This window comes from Symphalangus syndactylus, chromosome 3 (genome assembly GCF_028878055.3).
Source record: "Symphalangus syndactylus isolate Jambi chromosome 3, NHGRI_mSymSyn1-v2.1_pri, whole genome shotgun sequence".
Taxonomy (NCBI): domain Eukaryota; kingdom Metazoa; phylum Chordata; class Mammalia; order Primates; family Hylobatidae; genus Symphalangus; species Symphalangus syndactylus.
Window position 1 is genome coordinate 100,524,452 of NC_072425.2, and position 21,835 is coordinate 100,546,286.

Consider the following 21,835-nt stretch of genomic DNA (forward strand, 5'->3'; position numbering starts at 1 on the left):
TGTGTATATATTTAGAATTACTGTAACTTCTTTAAGAACTTAAAACTTTTACTATGATGTTTTTATCCTTTATATTTGCTTTATACCTTAAAATCAGTCTTAAAGCACATTCTATATATAATATGATATAATACTATATATGTTATATATCACTTTATTAACTAACTTAGTCATTGTAAATATGCTTTATATTCATGTAGTTTTCTCTGTGCTTCTTTATTGTTATTGTAACCTGGCTATTAGTGATTAGAAGATAATATCAGTTATAAGTTATTAAAATGTGATAAGCAATAATTATGCTACTATAACAAAATACCCAAAATGAAATAGCTTGTAAACAATGGAAATTTATTTCTCACAGTTCTGGAGACTGAAAGTCCAAGATCAAGGTGCAGGCAGATTTGGTGTCTGGTGAGGGCCCATTTCCTGCTTCACACATGGCTCCTTCTTGTGTTTTCACCTGGTGGAAGGAGGGAGGGGTCTTTTTTGGGCTCTTTTGTAAGGGCACTTAATCCCACTCACTGCTCCTATGACTTAATTACCTTCCAAAGGCTCCACCTCCTAAAACCATCACCTTGTGGCCTAGGATATTAACATACAAATCCTGAGGAGACATAATTATTTAGGCCATGGCATGTTGAATTCGTCGTCTATTTTGAGCAGTCTTTATGTGTTGTTTTATTTCTATATGCATTCACTAATGATAATATGATTTTTATGTAAATATGTGTGGTAGTCTTGAAATTTGAATTTCTGTAATGTAGGGCTTTTCATGTCAGAATCCCGGGTAGTCTAGTTCAAGATAGTCCTACAAGAGAAGTTTTATAGCAACTCTGCTGTATACTTTTTACTTGAAAAGTCAGAATATGGTGATGAAAAACACTGGCAATAGAAAAATTGTGCTCTCTCTAAATTAATATTGTGAATTAAGATAATTATGTATAAAGTTTAGAAACAAATATGCAATCTAACACTTGACTAAATTGTTGACATTGTACAACAAAAATCTAGGATATGTATACCAATGACATTTCTGCATCAAAATGTCATAAATGAAGTGGATGAACATGATATGGTTTTAAAATTCCAGAATTAAGTAAGGATAATAAAGATTTTTAAATGATAAAAGGAAGTTTGTAAGAACATCATTTTATAAAATTTTGTGAATTTTTTTCTCTATTTTCAATAATAATTGCTGTCTTAGTGTTAAATAAAGACTCTTTCAAAGGTTTGAGGATATCTTTCATGTTTAAATTTGTGGATCTATCTCTTTCCTTGGAACATTAAAATGGTGAAATGGTGAGAAAAATACTGCTTATGATTACACCTTCTTTATATTTTTTCCTATGTGAAGATGAGTAATAATATGTGATTGCAGTTAGTATTGTGTCCGGAATTGGTGGGTTCTTGGTCTCACTGACTTCAAGAATGAAGCCACCGACCCTCGCGGTGAGTGTTACAGCTCTTAAGGTGGCGCGTCTGGAGTTGTTCGTTCCTTCTGATGTTCGGATGTGTTCGGAGTTTCTTCCTTCTGGTGGGTTCATGGTCTGGCTGGCTCAGGAGTGAAGCTGCAGACCTTCGTGGTGAGTGTTACAGCTCTTAAGGTGGCACGTCTGGAGTCGTTCGTTCCTCCTGGTGGGTTCCTGGTCTCGCTGGCTTCAGGAGTGAAGCTGCAGGCCTATAAGCTTCTGTGAGTGTTACAGCTTATAAATGCAGTGTGGACCCAAAGAGTGAGCAGTAGCAAGATTTACTGCAAAGAGCGAAAGAACAAAGCTTCCACACTGTGGAAGGGGACCTGAGCGGGTTGCCACTGCTGGCTCGGGCAGCCTGCTTTTATTCTCTTATCTGGCCCCACCCACGTCCTGCTGATTGGTAGAGCCCAGTGGTCTGTTTTGTCAGGGCACTGATTGGTGCCTTTACCATCCCTGAGCTAGACATAAAAGTCCTCCACCTCCCCATCAGATCAGTTAGATACAGAGTATGGACACAAAGGCTCTCCAAGGTCCCACCAGAGCAGCCAGACACAGAGTGTCGATTGGTGTATCCACAAACCTCGAGCTAGACACAGGGTGCTGATTGGTGTGTCCACAATCCCTGGGCTAGACATAAAGGTTCTCCACATCTCCACCAGACTCAGGAGCCCAGCTGGCTTCACCCAGTGGATCCCTCACCTGGGCTGCAGGTGGAGCTGCCTGCCAGTCCCGCGCCGCGCGCTCACACTCCTCAGCTCTTGGGTGGTTGATGGGACTGGGGTCTGTGGAGCAGGGGGTGGCGCTCGTCGGGGAGGCTAGGGCCGCACAGGAGCCCATGGAGGGGGTGGGAGGCTCGGGCATGGCGTGCTGCAGGTCCGGAGCCCTGCCCCGCGGGAAGGCAGCTAAGGTCCATTGAGAAATCGAGCGCAGCGCCGGTGGGTGGGCACTGCTGGGGGACCCAGTACACGGTCCGCAGTCGCTGGCCTGGGTGCTAAGCCCCTCACTGCCCAGGGCCAGCAGTGCCGGCAGGGCCGGCGGTCTGCTCCGAGTGAGGGGCCCGCCAAGCCCACGCCCACCCGGAACTCCGGCTGGCCCGCAAGCGCCGCGCGCAGCCGCGGTTCCCGCTCGCGCCTCTCCCTCCACACCTCCCTGCAAGCTGAGGAAGCCGGCTCCCGCCTTGGCGCAGTGCAGCGGTGGGCTGAAGGGCGCCTGAAGTGCCGCCAAAGTGGGAGCCCAGGCAGAGGAGGCACCCACAGCGATCGAGGGCTGTGAGGACTGCCAGCATGCTGTCACCTCTCAGTATGACCTAGATATTTCAGAATCATTAGTTTTAATCGGTATCTTGCATTAAAATAGTCACATTTATTATTTTTTAAAAAAGAACATTTGATAAGTGGTTATTCCATTTCTCAAACATATAATAAATATACTTGTTTTAAGTGGAGAGCCTTTAAGGTATACCATTATTATTTTTCATTTATTGTTAGAGAGGATAAGGAATAACCAGAACATAAAACAAATGCAGATATAGAATATCCTTATCAACCTCAGAGTTCACTGATGCATACTTGTAAATCCTTTCCAAGATCACTGGCCCTTGACAAATTTTCTTTCTGTCACTATCTAACAGTTTTTTATGATTTGAAATTAAATTGTCCAAGAGTCTGGATAATTGTAGATGGAAACTCATGGTGCTGCAAACAGGGACGTATTCTCAAAAGCATTGAAAAGAACTAAATTAAAGCAAAAACGATGTAATTGCTTTGTGTAACAGCACGGATAAACTAAGCAATGATGCTAGTTTACTAAATTTATAACAATTCATGGTTTGTTTATAGTCAAAAACAGAGTAGTAACTTTTGCAGAAACTTTGTTTATTCACTTATTTATATTAGATAAGCATTCTTCTTTGACTACTGGGTATATTGGGAACTGAAAAGTTTTTTAGGCCTCATTCCTTTGGTGTTCTTCTTAGTCTTAAGCATAAGGCTCAAATTATGTACTAACGTTTAAAGAAGCATGATTTAATCCAGGAACCCAAGTTAGCAGTATCCATTTCCTTTTTCTCCATTCTCCAGGGCTGCCTAGTTGACAAGGAAGCTAAGTCCTCTCATTTCATTTTTTCCTTCTTTGCTCTAGTTTATATTGTTTACCCCTAAGCAATGAATTCATCCATTTATCAAGTAGTATGTACAAAATTTAACAGACTTGACAGAATATTTCAATCAAAAATTATAGTTTAAAAATATTTTATTGTTTAAGTTTAGAGTGAGACTAATGTATAGGGACCTTTATACATAAAGACTCATTGAACAAATTGAAGCTTTTAAGAGTTGTAACATTCTTAGCAACTCTTTCTGGGTAACATTGGATTTTAAAGAGAATAAATTCAACATATCTTAAGAGTTCTTTCCTTACTAATGTTTTGCTCGTCCTGAGGTCAAATGTAAAACTGCATCCTATAATCTTTTAAATTATAATGTCTGTATTTCTACACCCTTCATACTCACACACTTGATAGTTTGGTCTAGTTTTAAAGCCACATTGGTACACTCTAGTTTTGTGTGATTATGCTTGCCTGTTAGTTAATCGAAATGCCAGTTGTACAAATGATCAAATAAACAATAAACTGGAGAACAACATAGGAACTTGATTATAAAATAGCTAAAAAATCCTCATTGACTTCACCAAACTAGCATTTTCATGTTCACATCTCAAAATCCCTCAGTGTTTATATTGAAACTAATAAACTATAAAGGAAATGAAGAATTGATGCTGTATGCTTTGCTATATATTTTTCCTGATTCTCATTTTGCTTGTCCTTGTTCATTTTAGGTTTTAAAAATATCATCTAGTGCTCATTTTTGTGATGCCTTTTTTAAAGCACACAATGCTTTATATAATACCTTTTGCCTCATTTTTTTTATTAATCTATCATCTTTTTTTTCTCAGGCATACTTTGCCCCACTTATTTGGTCCCATTGCTTTATTGAAAATGAAAATCAGAAGATGTCATAATTGTTGACTTTGTGTGGCGCATTATAAATTGCTAAGCTCTTCTGAATCTCATTTGGATTATTTTTGAAACTTGATTGCTAAGAGACTTAAAAATTTAATATCCACAGTGTTTCTAAATGAAATTTCACTTATTTCAGAGTTTACACGGTTCAAATAAAGAATTCTACAATTACTTGATGAATTTATAAATGTATTCACAATTAAGTCAAATAAGAGAAAATAATACTTGTCATTTGAAATGATTTTGAATACTGTATTTTTATATAAGCAATTAACTTCACACACAGTATAATCTAGGTCATTTTTTTCTGAAAATATTCAATTATATTTACCATAGGCAGTGTTAAAAAGCAGTTGACTAGGAAGAACAGATCTTAAAACAGAAGCTGTGATATATATGTTAGGAAGTGACACTCTTTGGCCACAAGCTTCTCAGAATTTTTTTAAAATCAGTTTCTTTAGAATTTATAAGAGTGATCATTAAAATGGTGAAATCCCAAGAGACAATTGTTCCATGAAACCCTTTCCAAATATCTACCTTTCCTGTGAGGAAAGCAACAACATACCTTAGGTATGTTGATTTGAATAATCTGACTGGGAAAGACCTACAAAAGGAGCATATTTTGGCTAATCCTAGCATTTCTATAAGTATAGACAAGTTGATAACTTCTCAAAGCTAAATTTCCAAGAACATAATCATGAATTTGCTATAGCAAATAAATAACAATATAGAAGAATCCTGGAATCTTCATGCTAGAGGAACTTTTATAGCTTATATAATTCCAAACTTTATTCTTAGGATAAGTGTGATAGTTAATTTTATGTGTCAACTTGATTAGACTAAGGGACACCCATATACCTAACAGAGCATTGTTTCTGGGTATGTGTCTACGGATGTTGTAGGGGCTTTCCAAACGTGATTAGCATCTGAATTTGTAGACTGAGTAAAGAACATCATCCTCATCAATGCAGATATGGGCATCATCCATCCTTTGATGGCCTAAATAGAACAAAAAGGCACCTGTTGAGCTGGGCCATCTATCCTATCCTGCCCTTGGACATCAGTGATCCTGGTTCTCAGGCCTTAGACTCAGACTGTAGCCACATTCCCCCAACACTCCTGGTTCTAGAACTTTGGGCATAGACCAGAATGATACAATTGGCTTTCCTGGGCCTCCAGCTTCCAGATAGAGTATCATGGAAATTCTCTGCCTCCTTGGTAACATAAGCCAATCCCACATCATAAATATATTTATATCTATCCATCAATCCTATTGCCTCTATTTCTCTGTAGAACTCTGGCTTATAAAATAAGGAAGTGCAACCAGAAACCAACTATTAACAGAGCTCAAGAAATTACCAAAATTCCTAATTTTTAATTCATGTTTCTGTAACAGTATTTATAGTATTATATTTTTAAATACATTTTAATTAATAATTGCATAAGTAAATCCTTCCTTTTGTTTCTACATTGGGTATACTAACATCATCCTTTGTAAGTACACAATTAACACCACTGTACTTCTTGCCCAGACCCTGCATTATAAAAATATACTTTGCAAAGAGAATCAATTACTTGAGTTTTGAACAATACTAATTGTTGAATCAGTCAACAGTGAATGAAGGTATGTAAGAGAAATACATAAAAAAGAAATAATGTGATAATTTTATGCTATTCGAACCTATGTAATCTGTGTCCTAAATATGTGTTAACTTTTTAAAACATGTATTAACTTTTTCTACTTGTTTACAGATGATTCATGTTAGATTTCATCTTTGAAAGAATTGACAATTTTCTATATTTAAAAAAATTTCAGTGGACAGTAATAATGAGGAGTCAAGTAATTGGTCCCTAGATTTAATAACCATTTCACATATTGTAGGACCTTCTTAATATTTATATTTCTACCCTTTTGATGAAATTCAAGTGCATAAAATCTTTGCTTGACAGTCATTTGTATTTGATTGAAATGTAAAATATGCAGATTGAGAAAAGGTTGAATTAGGAAATACATTTATCACATTTTCACTTCAGCATGACAATAAATCTCTCCATTAGATGAAACCAGCCATGTAACTGTCTGCTTTCTTTAGGTGGAAAGATATAAAACTTAATCTATTTTGTGAAACCTTCCTGCAGGAGACTAAAGTAAGCAACAAACCAAAACCAACGAAATGCTTTAGCATCATCCATTCAAGCTCAATCACAAAGAAAACATTGCAGACTATTAAAATTTCTACATACATAGCATATTTTCATGGCATATCTCCATTTCTTAGGGTGCTAGTTTTTCCATTTCTCTTCACTATAGCCATGCACGATTGGTAGCAATATATTCTTAGCCACTTACTTTGACAAGGGAGAAACTAATGAATAAAAAGGTTGACTAGTTTATTGAAGGTCACTTTAGCAGCAGTTCAGCCAAGAAAAGAACTGCACTTTCTCCCTCCTACCTTAGGCGATTGCTTGAAATTTAATTTGGGTGTATATACTTCCTATGAAAGCTCAGATCACAAACACATTTTAGCTTAAAGCGCTGCGAGATATGCTTTTGGCTTGAGTTTCCCATCCAGGGAAATCAAATGGAGAAGAGGAAGAATAATCCTAGGAACAAGACGGAAGACCCCCTAACAATTGCCATCTTGGCCAAATCATGAGTCAGGTATTAAAAATCAAGGTTTATACCCACAGTACATTCCAATAGTATTACTGTAATACTATGAATATTTCTATTAATATGACAATCAGAACAAAGTTCACAAGTATTAGAATCAAAATTAAAACTATGTTTCATTTTACTCCAAGATCTTTTTTTGAGTAATTAGACTCAATACACCTGGGAACTTCGGGAGACTATATAAAACCTAGCTAAGATACGTCCACGTAAGGAGCCACCTTACAACAGGTTTGTACGTCTACTTGACAGCTTCTTCTTCCAAGTACCTGAAGTTCTTTGCCCGAGAGGATTTTCTTACTAGAGGAGGATGCTTCGATCCAGAAACAGAGGAAGTGGCAGGGTTTTAATGTACTGGAGCTCAGTGCAACAGTAGTTGGTGAATAAATACCCTACCTTTCTTGCTGTTCCAGAGGGAGTGGACAATTATTTGTAGTTCTGTGAACATTAATCCTGCATTTGGAGGCTCTTAAAATGACTGTAGTCAACATGTAGATGTAACAACACCAGGCCAGAAGTCTTGTGTAAGCCAATAGTTTGATAGCAATTATATTCATGATACTTTAAGGATTTATGCTGTAAGATGCTTTATTGAAAAGATGATAATACAAAGACGGTTCACTGTGCAATGTTGGATGCCAGGTTGCAAGTCATTTTAGGTAAAAGAAAAGAATAAGGAAAAAAATCACTGAGACTAGAATAATCACTTTCTTGAGAACAATTATCTGATTGGAGTCAAGAACGTATAATGGGAAATAACGAGAGATAAGGTTGAATAGATAAGGAGTCAGGGAATCAAATTTTAAAGATTTTTGCATTTGATTTAATAATCCTTACATAACAACTATAGGTTCTTGACTGTCTTTTAAGACCAATCTAACACCTACTTTAGAGAGAGAGAAGCCAAATATCCTATTAAATCTATTTTCAGTTATTTATTGTGGCATTTTAATAAAGAAAAAGTAAATATCAGAAATATAACAAAATTTAAAATCTGCCTATATAGGGACTTATTGATTCTCTGTAAATATTACCACCATAAGAAATGAGAACATTTACCTTAGTATTATATGATAAGGATTTAAGATAGCCATAGAAACTGGGTTTATTCTTCATCAACAATATTCCACTGACTTGATAGATGGATACATTCTGTTGAATAAATGAGTGACTCTTAAGGAATAACTCAATATATAAGAAGATAACCTCAAAAAAACCCACAAGGCTGGGTGCTGTGGCTCACGCTTGTGAACTTTGGGAGTTCACTCCCAGAACTTTGGGAGGCCAAGGCAGGTAGATCACCTGAGGTCAGGAGTTTGAGACCAGCCTGGCAAACATGGTGAAACCCTGTTTCTATAAAAATACAAAAATTAGCTGGGCGTAATGGTGGGTGCCTGTAATCTCAGCTACTTGGGAGGCTGAGGCAGGAGAATCCCTTGAACCTGGGAGGTGGAGGCTGCAGTTACCCATGATCACGCCATTGCACTCCAGCCTGGGTGACACAGCGAGACTCCATGAAAAAAAAAAAAAAACACGAAAGTAAGGTAGCTATTCTCCTTCCTAGAATGCCAGCAGTGACAGGTTTATTTGTTTCTGGAAATAATTAGAATTAAAGGTCATTTTTAAATAAGAGATAAAACCAAGGCTTTGTGAAGCTTTATCATTTAAAACAAATCCAATAGATGTATTGATGTTTATAGAAAAGGATTTTTTGTTGTTTGTTTTTAAAATTATTTTTATTTTTAGATTTTTGTTTAAATTAATGGATAAATTTGTATTTATCATGTACAACATGATGTTTGAAATATATATGCCCTGTAGAATGGTTAAATCTTTCTCATTAACATATGAGATATATCACAAAGCTATCATTTTTTTTTTGTAGTGAGAAGACTGAAAATCTGCTCTCCTAGTATTTGTCAAGAAAGCCATCTATTTTTATCAACTATAGTCACTATGTTATACAATAGATCTTTTGAACTTATTCTATCTAACTGAAATTTGGTAACCTTTGATCAGCGTCTCCCCAGTCCCCCTATTTGAGCCTCTTGTAACCACCATTCTACTCTCTATTGCTAAGAGTTCAATTTTTTAGATTCCATATGAGTGAGATGATGTGGTATTTGTGTTTCTTTGACTAGCTTATTTCATTTAATATAATCTCCTCCAGGTTCATCCATGTTGTCTCAAATGACAGCAGTTCCTTCTTCTTTATGACTGACTAGTATTCCATTGTTTATTTATACCACATATTCTTTATCCATCCATCCATTATTAGACACTTTGATTGCTTCCATGTCTTGGCTATTCATTCATGCTGCAATGAATATGAAAGTGCAGATATCTGTTTGAGGTACTGATTTACATTTTTTTGGATATATACCAAGTACTGCGATTGCTGGATCAGATGGTAGTTCTATTTTAAATTTTTGGAGAAACCTCCATATCGTTTTCCATAATGGTTCTACATTCCTAGCAACAGTGTACATAAGTATTCCCTTTTCTCTGCATCCCCATCAAAATTTCTCTTTGTGGTTTTAATAATAGCTATTGTGACAGGTGTGAATTAATATGTCATTGTAGTTTTAATTTGCAATTCCCTGATGATTAGTGAAATTGGGCATTTTTTCATCAACCTGTTGGCCATTGGTATGCCTTCTTTTGAGAAATGTCTATTAGGGTCAGAAATGTCTGCTAGCCCATTTTGATTTTAATTTAATTTAATTTGTTTTAACTTTTATTTTAGGTTCTGGGGTTCATGTGCAGGTTTGTAATATAGATAAATTTTGTGCCACGGGGGTTTGGTATACAGATTATTTCACCACCCACACAATAACATCGTACCTCATGGGTAGTTTTTTGATCCTTAGCCTCTTTTCTCCTTCCACCTTCAAGTAGGCCCTGGTGTCTGTTGTTCCCTTCTTTGTGTCCCTATGTACTCAATGTTTAGTTCCCATATAAAAGAGAACATGCGGTATTTGGTTTTCTGATCCTATGTTAGTTCACTTAGGTTAATGGTCTCCAGCTCCACCCATGTTGCTGCAAAGAATGTGATCTTGTTCTTTTTCATGACTGCATAGTATTTCATAGTGTATATGTACTACATATTCTTATCCAGTCTACTGTTGGTGGGTGTTTAGGTTGATTCAATGATTTTGCTATTATTAATACTGCTGCAATGAGCTTATATGTGCATGTGTCTTTACGGTAGAATGATTTATATTCCCTTGTGTATATACCCAACAATGGGATTGCTGGATCAAATGGTAATTCTGCTTCAAGTTCTTTAAGAAATTGCCAAACTGCTTTTCACAGTGGCAAACTATTTTACATTCCCACCAGCAGTGTATAAGCATTCCCTTTTCTCCACAACCTTACCAACGTCTTTCATTTTTTGACTTTGTAATAATAGCCATTCTGACTCGTGTGAGATGGTATCTCATGGTAATTTTGATTTGTATTTCTCTAATGATTAGCGAGGTTGAAAAATTTTTATATGCTTCTTGGCCACTTTTATGTCTTCTTTTAAAGGGTCTGCTCATGTCCTTTGACCACTTTTTAATGGGTGATAGAATATAATTTGGCTCTGTTTCCCCACCCAAATCTCATGTTGAATTGTGATCCCAAGTGCTGGAGGTGGGACCTGGTGGAAGTTGATTGGATCATGGTTATGTTTTCTAATAGTTTAGTATCATCCCCTTAATGCTGTCTCATGATAGAGTTCTCAAGAGACCTAGTTGTTTGAAAGTGTGTAGCACCTCTCCTTTTGCTCTCTCTCCTGCCAGCCATGTCAAGATGTTCCAGCTTCTCCTTGGCCTTTCACCATGATTGTAAGTTTCCTGAGGTTTCCTCAGAAGCAGAAGCCTATACAATCCACAAAACCATAAGCCGATTAAGCCTCTTTTCTTTATAAATTACACAATCTCAGGCAGTTCTTTATAGCAGTGCAAAAAAAGACTAATACAATGGGGTTGCTTGTTTTTTGCTTGTTGATTTGTTTAAGTTTCTTATAGATTCTGAGCATTAGACCATTGTTGAATGCATAGTTTGTAAATATTTTCTCCCATTCTGTAGGCCATCTGTTAACTGTTTTACTTGGTTCTTTTGCTGAGAAGAAGCTCTTTAGTTTAATTAACTCCCATTTGTCACTTTCTGATTTTGTGGCTTTCGCTTTTTAGATCTTACTAATAAATTCTTTGTCTAAGCCAATGCTCAGAAGATTTTTTTTTCTAGATTTTCTTCTAGGACTTGTATAGTTTGAGATCTTACATATAAGTATTTAATTCAACTTGAGCTGTTTTTAGTACATGGTAAGAGATAGGGATCTAGCTTCATTCTTCTGTATATGGTTATCTAGTTTTCTCAGCACCATTCATTAAATATGGTGTCCTTTCATTGTTGTTTATTTTTGTTGAAGTTGTGAAAGCTCAGTTTGTTTTAGGTGTGTGGTTCTATTAATATTTCTGAGTTCTGTATTCTATGCTATTGGTCTATGTGTCTATTTTTGTACCAATATTATGTTATTTTGGTTACTATATCCTTGAAGTATAATTTAAAGCCAGATAATGTGATGACTGTAGGTTTATTATTTTTGCTTAGAATTGTTTGGGCTATTCAGGTTCTCTTTTGTTTGCATATTAATCTTATAATTGATTTTTCTAATTCTGAGAAAAAATGACATTGGTGATTTAACAGGAATTGTTGAATCTGTAGATTGCTTTGGGCAGTATGGTTATTTTAACAATATTGATTTTTCCAATTCATCATCATAGGATGTTTTTGCTATTTCTGTATGCCACCTATAATTTTTTTCAGCAATGTTTTTAGTTTTCCTTGTAGAGATCTTTCACTTACATGGTTAAATGTATTCCTAGGTATTTTATTTTATTTTTATATTTTGGCTGTTGTGAATGGGATTAACATATTGATTTGGTTTTCAGCTTGAATGTTATTGGTGTATAGAAATGCCACTTATTTTTGTGTATTCATTAGGTATCCTGAAACTTTAATAAAGTTTTTCTATCAGGTCTACCTTTAGAGGAATCTTTGGGGTTTACTAGGTTTAAAACCATATAATCAGTGAACAGAGATAATTTGGCTTTCTCTTTTCTTATTTGAATGCCTTTTTATGTTTTTCTCTTCCCTGATTACCTGGTTAGGATTTCCAGTACTACACTGAATATGAGTGCTAAGAGCAGACATCCTTGTCTTCTTCCAGTTCTTACAGAAAACGCTTTCAACTTTGCCCATTCAGTATGATGTGAACTGTGGGCTTGTCATATATGGCTCTTGTTATTTTGAGATATGTTCTTCAATGCCTAGTTTGTTGGGTGTTCTTATCATGATGCCATGTTGAATTTTATCAAGATCTTTTTCTGCATCTATTGAGGTGATCATATTGTTTTTGCTTTTAATTCTGTTTATGTGGTGAATCACATTTGTTGATTTGTGTATGTTGAACCACCTCCACATCCCAGGAATAAAGCCTACTTGATCGTGGTGAATTAACTTTTTTTATATGCTACCAGATTTGGTTTGCTAGTATTTTGTTGAGGTTATTTGCATTTATATCCATTAGGGATAATTGCCTGTAGTTGTCATTTTTTATTGTATTCATACCAGATTTTGGTATCGGGGTGATACTGGTTTCATAAAATAAGTTAGTAAGCAATTCCTTCCCTTCAATTTTTTATAACGGTTTCAGGAAGATTGGTACCAGCACTACTTTGTATATCTGGTAGGACTCAGCTGTGAATCCATCTGGTTGCAGCCTTTTTTTGGTTAAAAGATTTTTATTACTGATCCAATTTCATTATTAATTATTGGTTTGTTCAGATTTTCCATTTCTTCCTGATTCAATATTGAGAGGTGGTTTATGTTTTCAGGGATTTATGAATTTCCTCTATGTTTTCTAGTTTATGTGGAGAGATGTTCAGAGTGTTCTCTGAGGATACTTTGTATTTTTGTGTTACCAGTTTTAATATCACCTTTGTCATTTCTGATTTTCCTTATTTAAATTATCTCTCTTTTTCTTGGTTAGTCTGGTTAGCCATCTATCAGTTTTGTTTGTGTGACATTAGTTTGTTAATTTGAGATCTTTCTATTTTTCCAGTGTAGCCTTTTAGTGCTATACACTTTCCTCTCAACATTGCTTTTGTTATATCCCAAAGGTTTTTGTATGTTGGGTCCCTACTTTCATTTGTTTCTAAATTTTTTTTTCACCTTAATTTTGTTGTTTATGCAAAAGTCATTCTGGAGCAAATTGTTTAGTTTCCATCTACTCCTGTGGTTTTGAGAGTACCTCTTGTTATTGATTTCTAATTTCCTTCCACTGTAGTCTAAGAAGATGCCTAATAGGAATTTTATTGCTATTTTTTGAATTCATTATGATTTGCTTTATGACAAAGTATGTGACCAATTTTAGAGAATGTTCTGTGCACAGATGAGAAAATACATATATTATGGTTGTTTGATGAAGTATTCCATAGATGAGTATGAGAGACATTTGGTCAAGAGTCCAATTGAAGTCTAGAGTTTCTTTGTTTTCTGCCTTGATGATCTGTCTAGTGTTGTTAGTGGATTGTTTAAGTCCCCAAAATTATTGTATGTTTGTCTACCTCTTTTATAGGTCTAGTAGTATTTGTTTTATAAATCTGGGTGCTCCAATGTTGAGTGCATATATTTTTTAAGATAGTTAAATCTTCTTGTTGAATTGAACGATTTATTATTATATATGCCCTTCTTTATCTCTTTTTACTTTTGTTGGTTTAAAGTCTGTTTTATCTGATACAAGAACAGCAACCCATGTTCTTTTTTGTTTTCCATTTGCATAATAAATCTTTCTCCATCCCTTTACGTTGAGCCTATGGGTGTCATTACACATGTGATCAATCTTGAAGACATCGGAAGGTTGGGCCTTATTTTTGCTACCCAATTTATCACTCTATGCTTTAAGTTAGCATTTTGGCCATTCAAGGTTAATATTGATATGTAATGTATTGTTCTGCCATAGTGTTATTAGCTATTTGTAGTCTCAATTGTGTAATTGTTTTATGGAATCTGTGAGCTTTGTATTTATGCGTGCTTTTATGGTAGCAAATATTACTCTTTAATTTTCATGTTTACAACTCCTTTGAGCATTTCTTATAGGACTGATTGGTTGATGAAATTTCTTAACAGTCGGATGTTTGGGAAATACGTTATTTGTTCTTCACTTATGAAGCTTAGTTTAGGAGGATATGAAATTCTTGGCTGTCATTGTTTTTATTTAATAAGGCTAAAAATCAGACCCCAATCTCTTCTGGTTTGTAAGGTTTCTGCTGAGAAGTCTGATGTTTGCCTGACTAGATTTCCTTTATAGGAGAAGTTGTGCCTGTTCTCTAGCTGCCGTTAGGAATTTTTTTTGCATTGACCTTGTGTAGTCTGATGACCGTATGCCTTGAGGATGGTCATCTTGTGTAGTATTTTGCAGGTGTTCTCTAAATCTCTTGTATCTGAAAGTCAAACTCTCTAGCAAGATTAGGAAATTTTTTTTCTGAATTATTCCCTCAAATATATTTTTTTTAAATCGCTTACTCCTTCTTATTTTTCAGGAATGCCAGTAAGTCATAAATTTGTCTGCTTTACATAATCCCTTAAAGGCTTTGTTCATTTTTTTTCAATTCTTTTTTCTTTATTTTTGTCGGATTGGGTCAGTTCAAAAGACTAGTCTTCAAACTCTGAAATTCTTTCTTCTGCTTGATGTAGTCTATTGTTAAAGTTTACAGCTATATTTTAAATTTCACTAGCACATTTCAATTCCCAAAATTCTATTTTTTTTCCCAAATACAGCTATCTTGTCTTCCACAATCTTAACAATTTTTGTTTTGTTTTTTTGTACTGCATTTCAATGTTTTCTTGGATCTTGTTAAGTTTCCTTGCAGCCTATAATTTGAATTCTTTATCTGTTATTTCAGACTTTTCAATTTGGCTAGGATCCATTGCAAGAGAGCTAGTGTCATTCTTTAGAGGTGTCAAGACCCTCTGGCATTTTGTACTGCTGAAATTCTTGCACTGATTCCCATCTGCGGGAGCTATTGTTTCTTATTTTTGAATTAGCTATTATTTGGATGAGACTTTTTAAAAATTATTTTTCCCTCAAGAGGATAACTGTCATGCATGCTTTGTATAACTGTTTGGCTTTGTTTCTGGATGCTTTCAGGGAGCCAGGCTCTGCATGGTTTCCATGGTTGTAAACGGCTTCTGAGTAGTGGCTTTTTCAAATAGTCCTCATTATAGTGGTGTATTGCATGTCTGAGCTGACACACTTTCTCCTGCGGGGCTGAGGATGTGGGGATCTCAGGAAGCTTATCTTGTGAACCAGCACTAAGCCCTTCTAGCAGCAGGGTTTTTATTTGATGGTGCAGCTCAGGCTGCAGTCCAGTAGATAATGCTTAAGAGTGAGTGCCAGCTCACCCTCAGGTAGGATGATGTTGGGGTGCACTGAGGTCTCAGGGAAAGGAGCAGGGAGAGTGCAGCAGCTCCTTGTCCTGATTCAGCAGGAATGCTATCCACTTCCCTATCACACTTCTGTCACAGGGTTCATGACCATCAGTTAATAAAGCCTTTGTCCATTAGTTGTCAGCTGCAATGTTGCTACAGGCTGTGAATACACCCCTCTAATGACTACCACCAAAACGGGCTCAGGGCAGGACCTTTTATCTCAGTCCAGAGTAGGAAACTCCATGATTTGTCTGTCTTCTGTTACCAGGATGCTGCCACTCTGTGTAGGGAGAGGGAGTTGGATCCTGCCCTTCATGTAAGCCCAAGCAGTGCAGGCTCACTTTTGGGAGAGGTGGAGCCACTGTGAAAAGCATGAAAAAATACTTTCTCTAAGTGCGCACTCATTGGTTTCCACTGGGAAGAACCACTGCCGTGTCTGCAGCAGTTGACAGACGTGGGAGTGGCAGGAGATGATCCCTTCTCCACATCCATTCCCAGGCATCAATGATGTCCCCTTCAGCAATTGGCGCTGCGGAGTGTTTTTTTGATCCATGGAGGGCTTTGGCTGGCTGTGCTCCTCTATTCCTTAAGGGTTGCCCATGCTGAGGGTTATATCTGCAGTAGTCCTGTAGCTCCCTGAGGACTCATTGGCCCCCTGTGCTCTCCAGTCATATCACTTAGGAGGTATGTTTGTGGGGGATCTGGTGGCGTGGTAACTCAAGAGCAGATAATTCCTGGGTAGGGCGGTGTCCTACCACAGGTGCAACACCAGTATGGTGACCACTGTCTCAGTTCAGGTCTTGAGAGTGTGGGCATGCCTGCGAGAGCGGACCACCTGGTTCTCTTTCCTCAAGAAGTTTGCAAATTGTCATTGAATGTGCTTCCCTGGGTTACAGGAGCAGAGGGGCTCCCCAACAGTTTAGCAATCATCAGATTGTCAGAAGGGCGATGGGAGCAGGGAAGCAGTCCTACCTACCCTTTCCATGTGGCCCCAAGTTCCAAACCCTAGTTTTTCCCTGTGGGGACTCTGACAGGTTGTGGCTCTCTTTCCTCCGTTTTCCATTTGAAACTTGTCCAGTCACCAGTAACTTTGAGCTTTTTTTCTGAGGAGAACAGGAATCTGATGGCCCTAGTTGGTTATGTGTTGAAAAAACTTTTTCTATAGAAGGGTTTTTAAAAAATTGGCTGAAATATTGGAAACATTTCAGGAATGATCTGTAGGTCATTACTACAGTGTTATTTTGTCACTTCTTTTACCTATTGATAGAATGATTCTAGAAAATATACACCAACAGATTATTTAGAAACTCTTAATTTTAATAGAAGATATTATGATATATTAAATAATGCTTTTATCATAACTAAAACCTATCTGCCATTGATAGCTATATGGCCAATGTTTTCCACTTTAAGTCAACTTTTAAATGCAGGGAAATGAATTACAATGGGATTTTAAAGGGTTTTTTTTAATGAACAAATGAATATAGTCTAGATATAATTAAGAATACTCAATCTATCCATCCCACGTTCATTTTTATTTTGGGCATAAATCCTTTGCATTAGGCTAATTCTAGTGAATTGGTGATAGTAATTATACGATACTATAGTTTTATTCCTTGCTTTTCTTATAATGCACACTACATGAATATATATGTAACTGCCATAAAAATCATAAATTGTATATACCCAGCTGAACATAATGGTCTAAAATTGGAAACATCACAGGCAAAGCATTATGTTTAATAGTATCTCAGACAGACAACTGCATAAATTCTAAACTATTTCTATGATTTTAAAGGTATCAGAAAGGGGAGGATAATAAAAATTTGAGAAGAAATGTAATCACAATGGAGTACATTGTTACACTTTAAATATCACAGATATTTTTGGAATATTTTAAATTGTTTTAACTTCATATATGGATAATTATTAAAATGTAAAATCAATTCATTTACATAATATAACTGTAACCATACTAATAAGATCAGTTTTAGATCATGACAGAGATCAGACGTAACTACTGATGGTTTATGAGTCAGAAATCCAAATTTTCCCCACTATCTCTGAAATAATAAGCCCAATAGATTCCCCCTTCTTAGCTGGAGTGCAGTGACATGATGATAGCTCACTGCAACCTCAACCTCCCCAGCTCAAGTGCTCCTCCCACCTGAGTCTCCTAAGTAGCTGAGACCACAGTTGTGTGTTGTCATGACCAGCTAGCTTCACTTTTTGGTCTCTCTATGTTTCCCAGGTTGGTTTTGAACTCTTGGGCTCAAATAATCCTCTTGCTCTGGCCTCTCAAAATGCTGGGATTGCAGGCATGAGACACTGTGCTCGGCCTTACTACAAAATATCTATACCTTGTACTATGTACTACTATAAAACAGAGTAATATTTCATCATAATTAAAACTATGCTGTGATTTTCAGAGTCCCAGAGTAAAGCTGTAGGACAGACAGTAACGCAGAGATATGTGTCTGGCCTGATTGGTGCCTTTGCCATTATTTTCAGATGTATGCTCAATTTGGGTTCAGTTTCTCTCTTCCATACTCTTTTTTACATAATGGAGGAATCTATATACATTTTTCACTTACCTATGCATTTTATTATATAGCAATTGTTTTTGATGCAATTAGTTAATATTTTACAAAGTGAATGAGCTACATGTATCAAATAGCCTCAGTTTTTTTTTTTTTTTTTGGAAATGGCACAGAATAATAAAAATACCTACGTATTAGTCTTGGTTCTACAATTAATATTGTAGTTGATATTGGGCAATTTAGTTTCAGTGATAACCTATAAATTGACCTTGTTATATATCTTCCATTCCTCATATATTGAAGAGATAGTTATATTAATGGAGGGTATTTAAAATGCACTGATTATTCCCTCTCTCATGTTTCTTAGAGCATCAAATATCCCAATATTTTGCCTTTACTTTGGCCATCACCATTACAAATCACTTAGTAATTTGTGATTGCTAATATACCAAATATCTGTTTTTTCCTTACTGCTAAGGGCTATTTCTATGAGGAATTCTAATAATCTCTTGAAATAGCATATCTCACTATGCATGCTCCTAGTAGTACAGCAAAATGACATCTTTCAATTATATGAGATAATCTTAATAAACTCATTCATTCACTCACTCATTTACTTTATTTATTTATTTTTGCCATAAGCCGGGCATTATGTTAAGTTCAGTGAGAATTAAAAGAAAATATGCATGATTTTTTGTGTAAAATAAATTGGGAATGTATTTGGATCAGCATCAGTGAGGGCAGAAAACACAACTCACCCAAATGGTTAAGATCAAGAAACTTTGAAAAAATGGCTGCTTAGAAAGGTGTGGCGAGGATGCACAGACAAATGAGGAATGGTAAAAGCTGTTGATACTCATTGGGTGAATGAACAAGGAGAAGATACACAGTTATCATAAATCATTGAGAATTGGAACCATCTAGAGGCAGTATAACAGAGCAGGAGTGAGTGATGAGAGGACATAACTCACAGCCAGTTTAGGATATTATGAAGACACATTAAAAAACTAGTCCTGTATTTTTGCTTCTCATTATCTATTGCTGTGTTTTGAGGAAAAGGCACCAAAGCAAAAGCAGTGTGCACGATGGTACTGTAAGTCATGCAGGCATACAATTTACTTTTGCATTCTAAAACTGTTTTTGGCCAGTATTATAAATACCATTTAGTGGCAAAATTCTGCTGAGCACAACCTGCTTTAGATTTGGTGATTTGGTTTAAATGTCATTCTGTTCATGACAGGAAGATCAGATCACATACCTACATTTTGTTTCATACACATTTAGTTTCTATCAAGTAGTGAGCTTAAAGCTGCCTCTCAATTGGACAGGGCTCCACTTTGCTCTAAAATCCTAGTGGTTCCCAAGTGTTTGTCTAGTTAAGACTTGGCAGATATGCCATAAGCACCACTGACTGCTTGCTACACACACCATAAGCAACACTGAGTATACTAGATCATTATGGCCAACTGAAAGGGTTTTTTATACCAAAGTATGGATCTGCAGGAGAGCTTCATTTTCCTCTGAGCCCTTCTCAAATAGTCTTTCAAGTTACTCAATAAACTGATTAGAAATTCATCCTCAAGAACGCTTTTACACAGTCGGTGGGAATGTAAATTGGTTCAATCATTGTGGAAGACAGAGTGGTGATACCTCAAGTATCTAGAACCAGAAATACTATTTGACCCAGCAATCCCATTTCTGGGTATATATCCAAAAGAATATAAATCATTCTACTGTAAAGACACGTGCACAGGTATGTTTATTGCAGCACTATTTACAACATCAAAGACATGGAACCAACCCAAATGCCCATCAATGATAGACTGGATAAACAAAATTTGGCCCATATACACCATGGAATACTATGCAGCCATAAAAAGGAATGACATCATGTCTTTTACAAGTACATGGATGAAGCTGGAAGCCATCATCCCCAGCAAACTAACAAAGGAACAGAAAACCAAAGACCACATGTTCTCACTCATAAGTGGGAGTTGAATATTGAGAACACATGGACACAGGGAGGGGAATAGCAGACACCAGGACCTGTTGGTGGGTGAGGGTTAATGAGAGAGAACTTAGAGAATGGGTCAATAGGTGCAGCAAACCACCATGGCACACGTATATCTGTGTAACGAACCTGCATGTCCTGCACATGTATCCTCTTCTTTTTAGAAGAAATAAAGAAAAAAAAATAAATGGCTTGTTTTTCTCATTAAAAAAAAAGAAATTCATCCTCAAATGTGACAAATATTACCTCCAATATACAAAGAGGTATGCTAAGATTGTGTAATTATTTTTCATGATGAGAGAATGAAGGTGCAGAAACTTGTATTTCATATCACAAGGAATATCTCAACATGTCCTAGACAATTGAATTTCAAGATACCACCAACGTGGCAGGTTATGAGTTTACTGTTGGGGCTTATGTCTCGCCACATAGCATTTGTACTTCTTATAAAAGCATCTAGGGATATACAACTTCTTACTCATCAGATGTAGTTAGCATAATTCTATCCATTTAAGGGAATTACATAATTTTCTGGGATATCAAGCATTTGTGTTTGCTCTGGGATATGAGGAAGAGAGGGGAGGTGACATAATCTTGAGGCAAGATAGTGAAGACCTATTGCTCTCATGGCCAGTTGAAGGTACACTCCTTTGGCTTATCTTTATTAATTATGATTGAGAATATAATGGCTATATAATTTATTATCAGCTAAAAAAAAGAACACTTAGAGAGTAAAAGGGAGTATTATTAATAATAACATCAGGATACTAGGAATAAAATGAGACTATCCCAACTTAATTGGATTATAAGTTTATCCATAATTCTGACTTACAGGACTTTGCAGAGAACTTCCCTTCAATTCTGATCATTCTCTAGAGTTCAGAATTATTTTATTAACATATTATCTGTTTGGCCTCATTATAATATATTTTGATATTAAAATATTTTTCCACTTTCAAGTTGTTTCACATCGTGAAAATTAGTTGAATTTGCCTTTAAAAATCAAATACCCATTTTTTACTGATAATTGACTGGTCCACTACTTTCTTTATTTTGCAGTTGTAGCAGAAATGTGATAAAATCAAAACTGTATATATCCAAAAATTCTCAAAATTCAAAAATACAAAAATTCTCATGTTAGTGATATGCAGATGTTTACACAATACTTCTGTTTCTTTTGCTAACCTCCCACTTTTATACTTCCTCAGTTCTTTTAGCTACCCTGCTACATCAATGTACTGCAGCATGTTGGTGGTATTACATGTGACCTCTGTGTATTTCCCAAGTATCGTATGCACCGTTTCATTTAAATTCAGAGGAAAGATGAATGCAATTTATTTTTGCTTAATAATAAGGGATCATCTTGCTTCAGCTGGATTCCTGTGACAGAGCTTAGTAAAACATTTGATGAAATCTTGATTAGGCCACACAAAGCATGATATTTGGGAAACATCAACTGTGATTTGAGTTTTTATATAATTCTAACCCTAATGTCTCTTGTGCTGAATGAAATAATCAGATTAAATGTATGTACACTAATGATGTGTTTGTCATGAAAACAGAGCATACAATTCCTTCATCAACGTGACAGGAGAGGACGATTTATTTAATTCACTGATGATTTCCAAATATTTTTTA

At 36.1% G+C, this 21,835-nt stretch overlaps 1 protein-coding gene across 1 annotated transcript; it reads right to left on the reverse strand.

Annotated features, from left to right (window-relative positions):
• Nucleotides 1-331: 331 nt before the first annotated feature.
• On the reverse strand, nt 332-2,333 carry LOC134736261 (putative uncharacterized protein C5orf17). Its single transcript, XM_063636648.1, has 2 exons — nt 2,172-2,333; nt 332-460 (listed from the first exon to the last, which is right to left on the reverse strand). Exons 1-2 carry the CDS (start codon nt 2,331-2,333, stop codon nt 356-358), a joined length of 267 nt encoding a protein of 88 aa, XP_063492718.1. The 3' UTR covers nt 332-355.
• Between the last annotated feature and the right edge of the window lie 19,502 nt (nt 2,334-21,835).

Coding starts and splice junctions, on each gene's coding strand:
- LOC134736261 (XM_063636648.1), bottom strand. CDS start 2,333: ATGCCCGAGCCTCCCACCCCCTCCATGGGCTCCTGTGCGGCCCTAGCC. Junction 461..2,171: donor CAGCTCCACCTGCAGCCCAG/GTGAGGGATCCA, acceptor TCCTTCCACCAG/GTGAAAACACAAGAAGGAGC.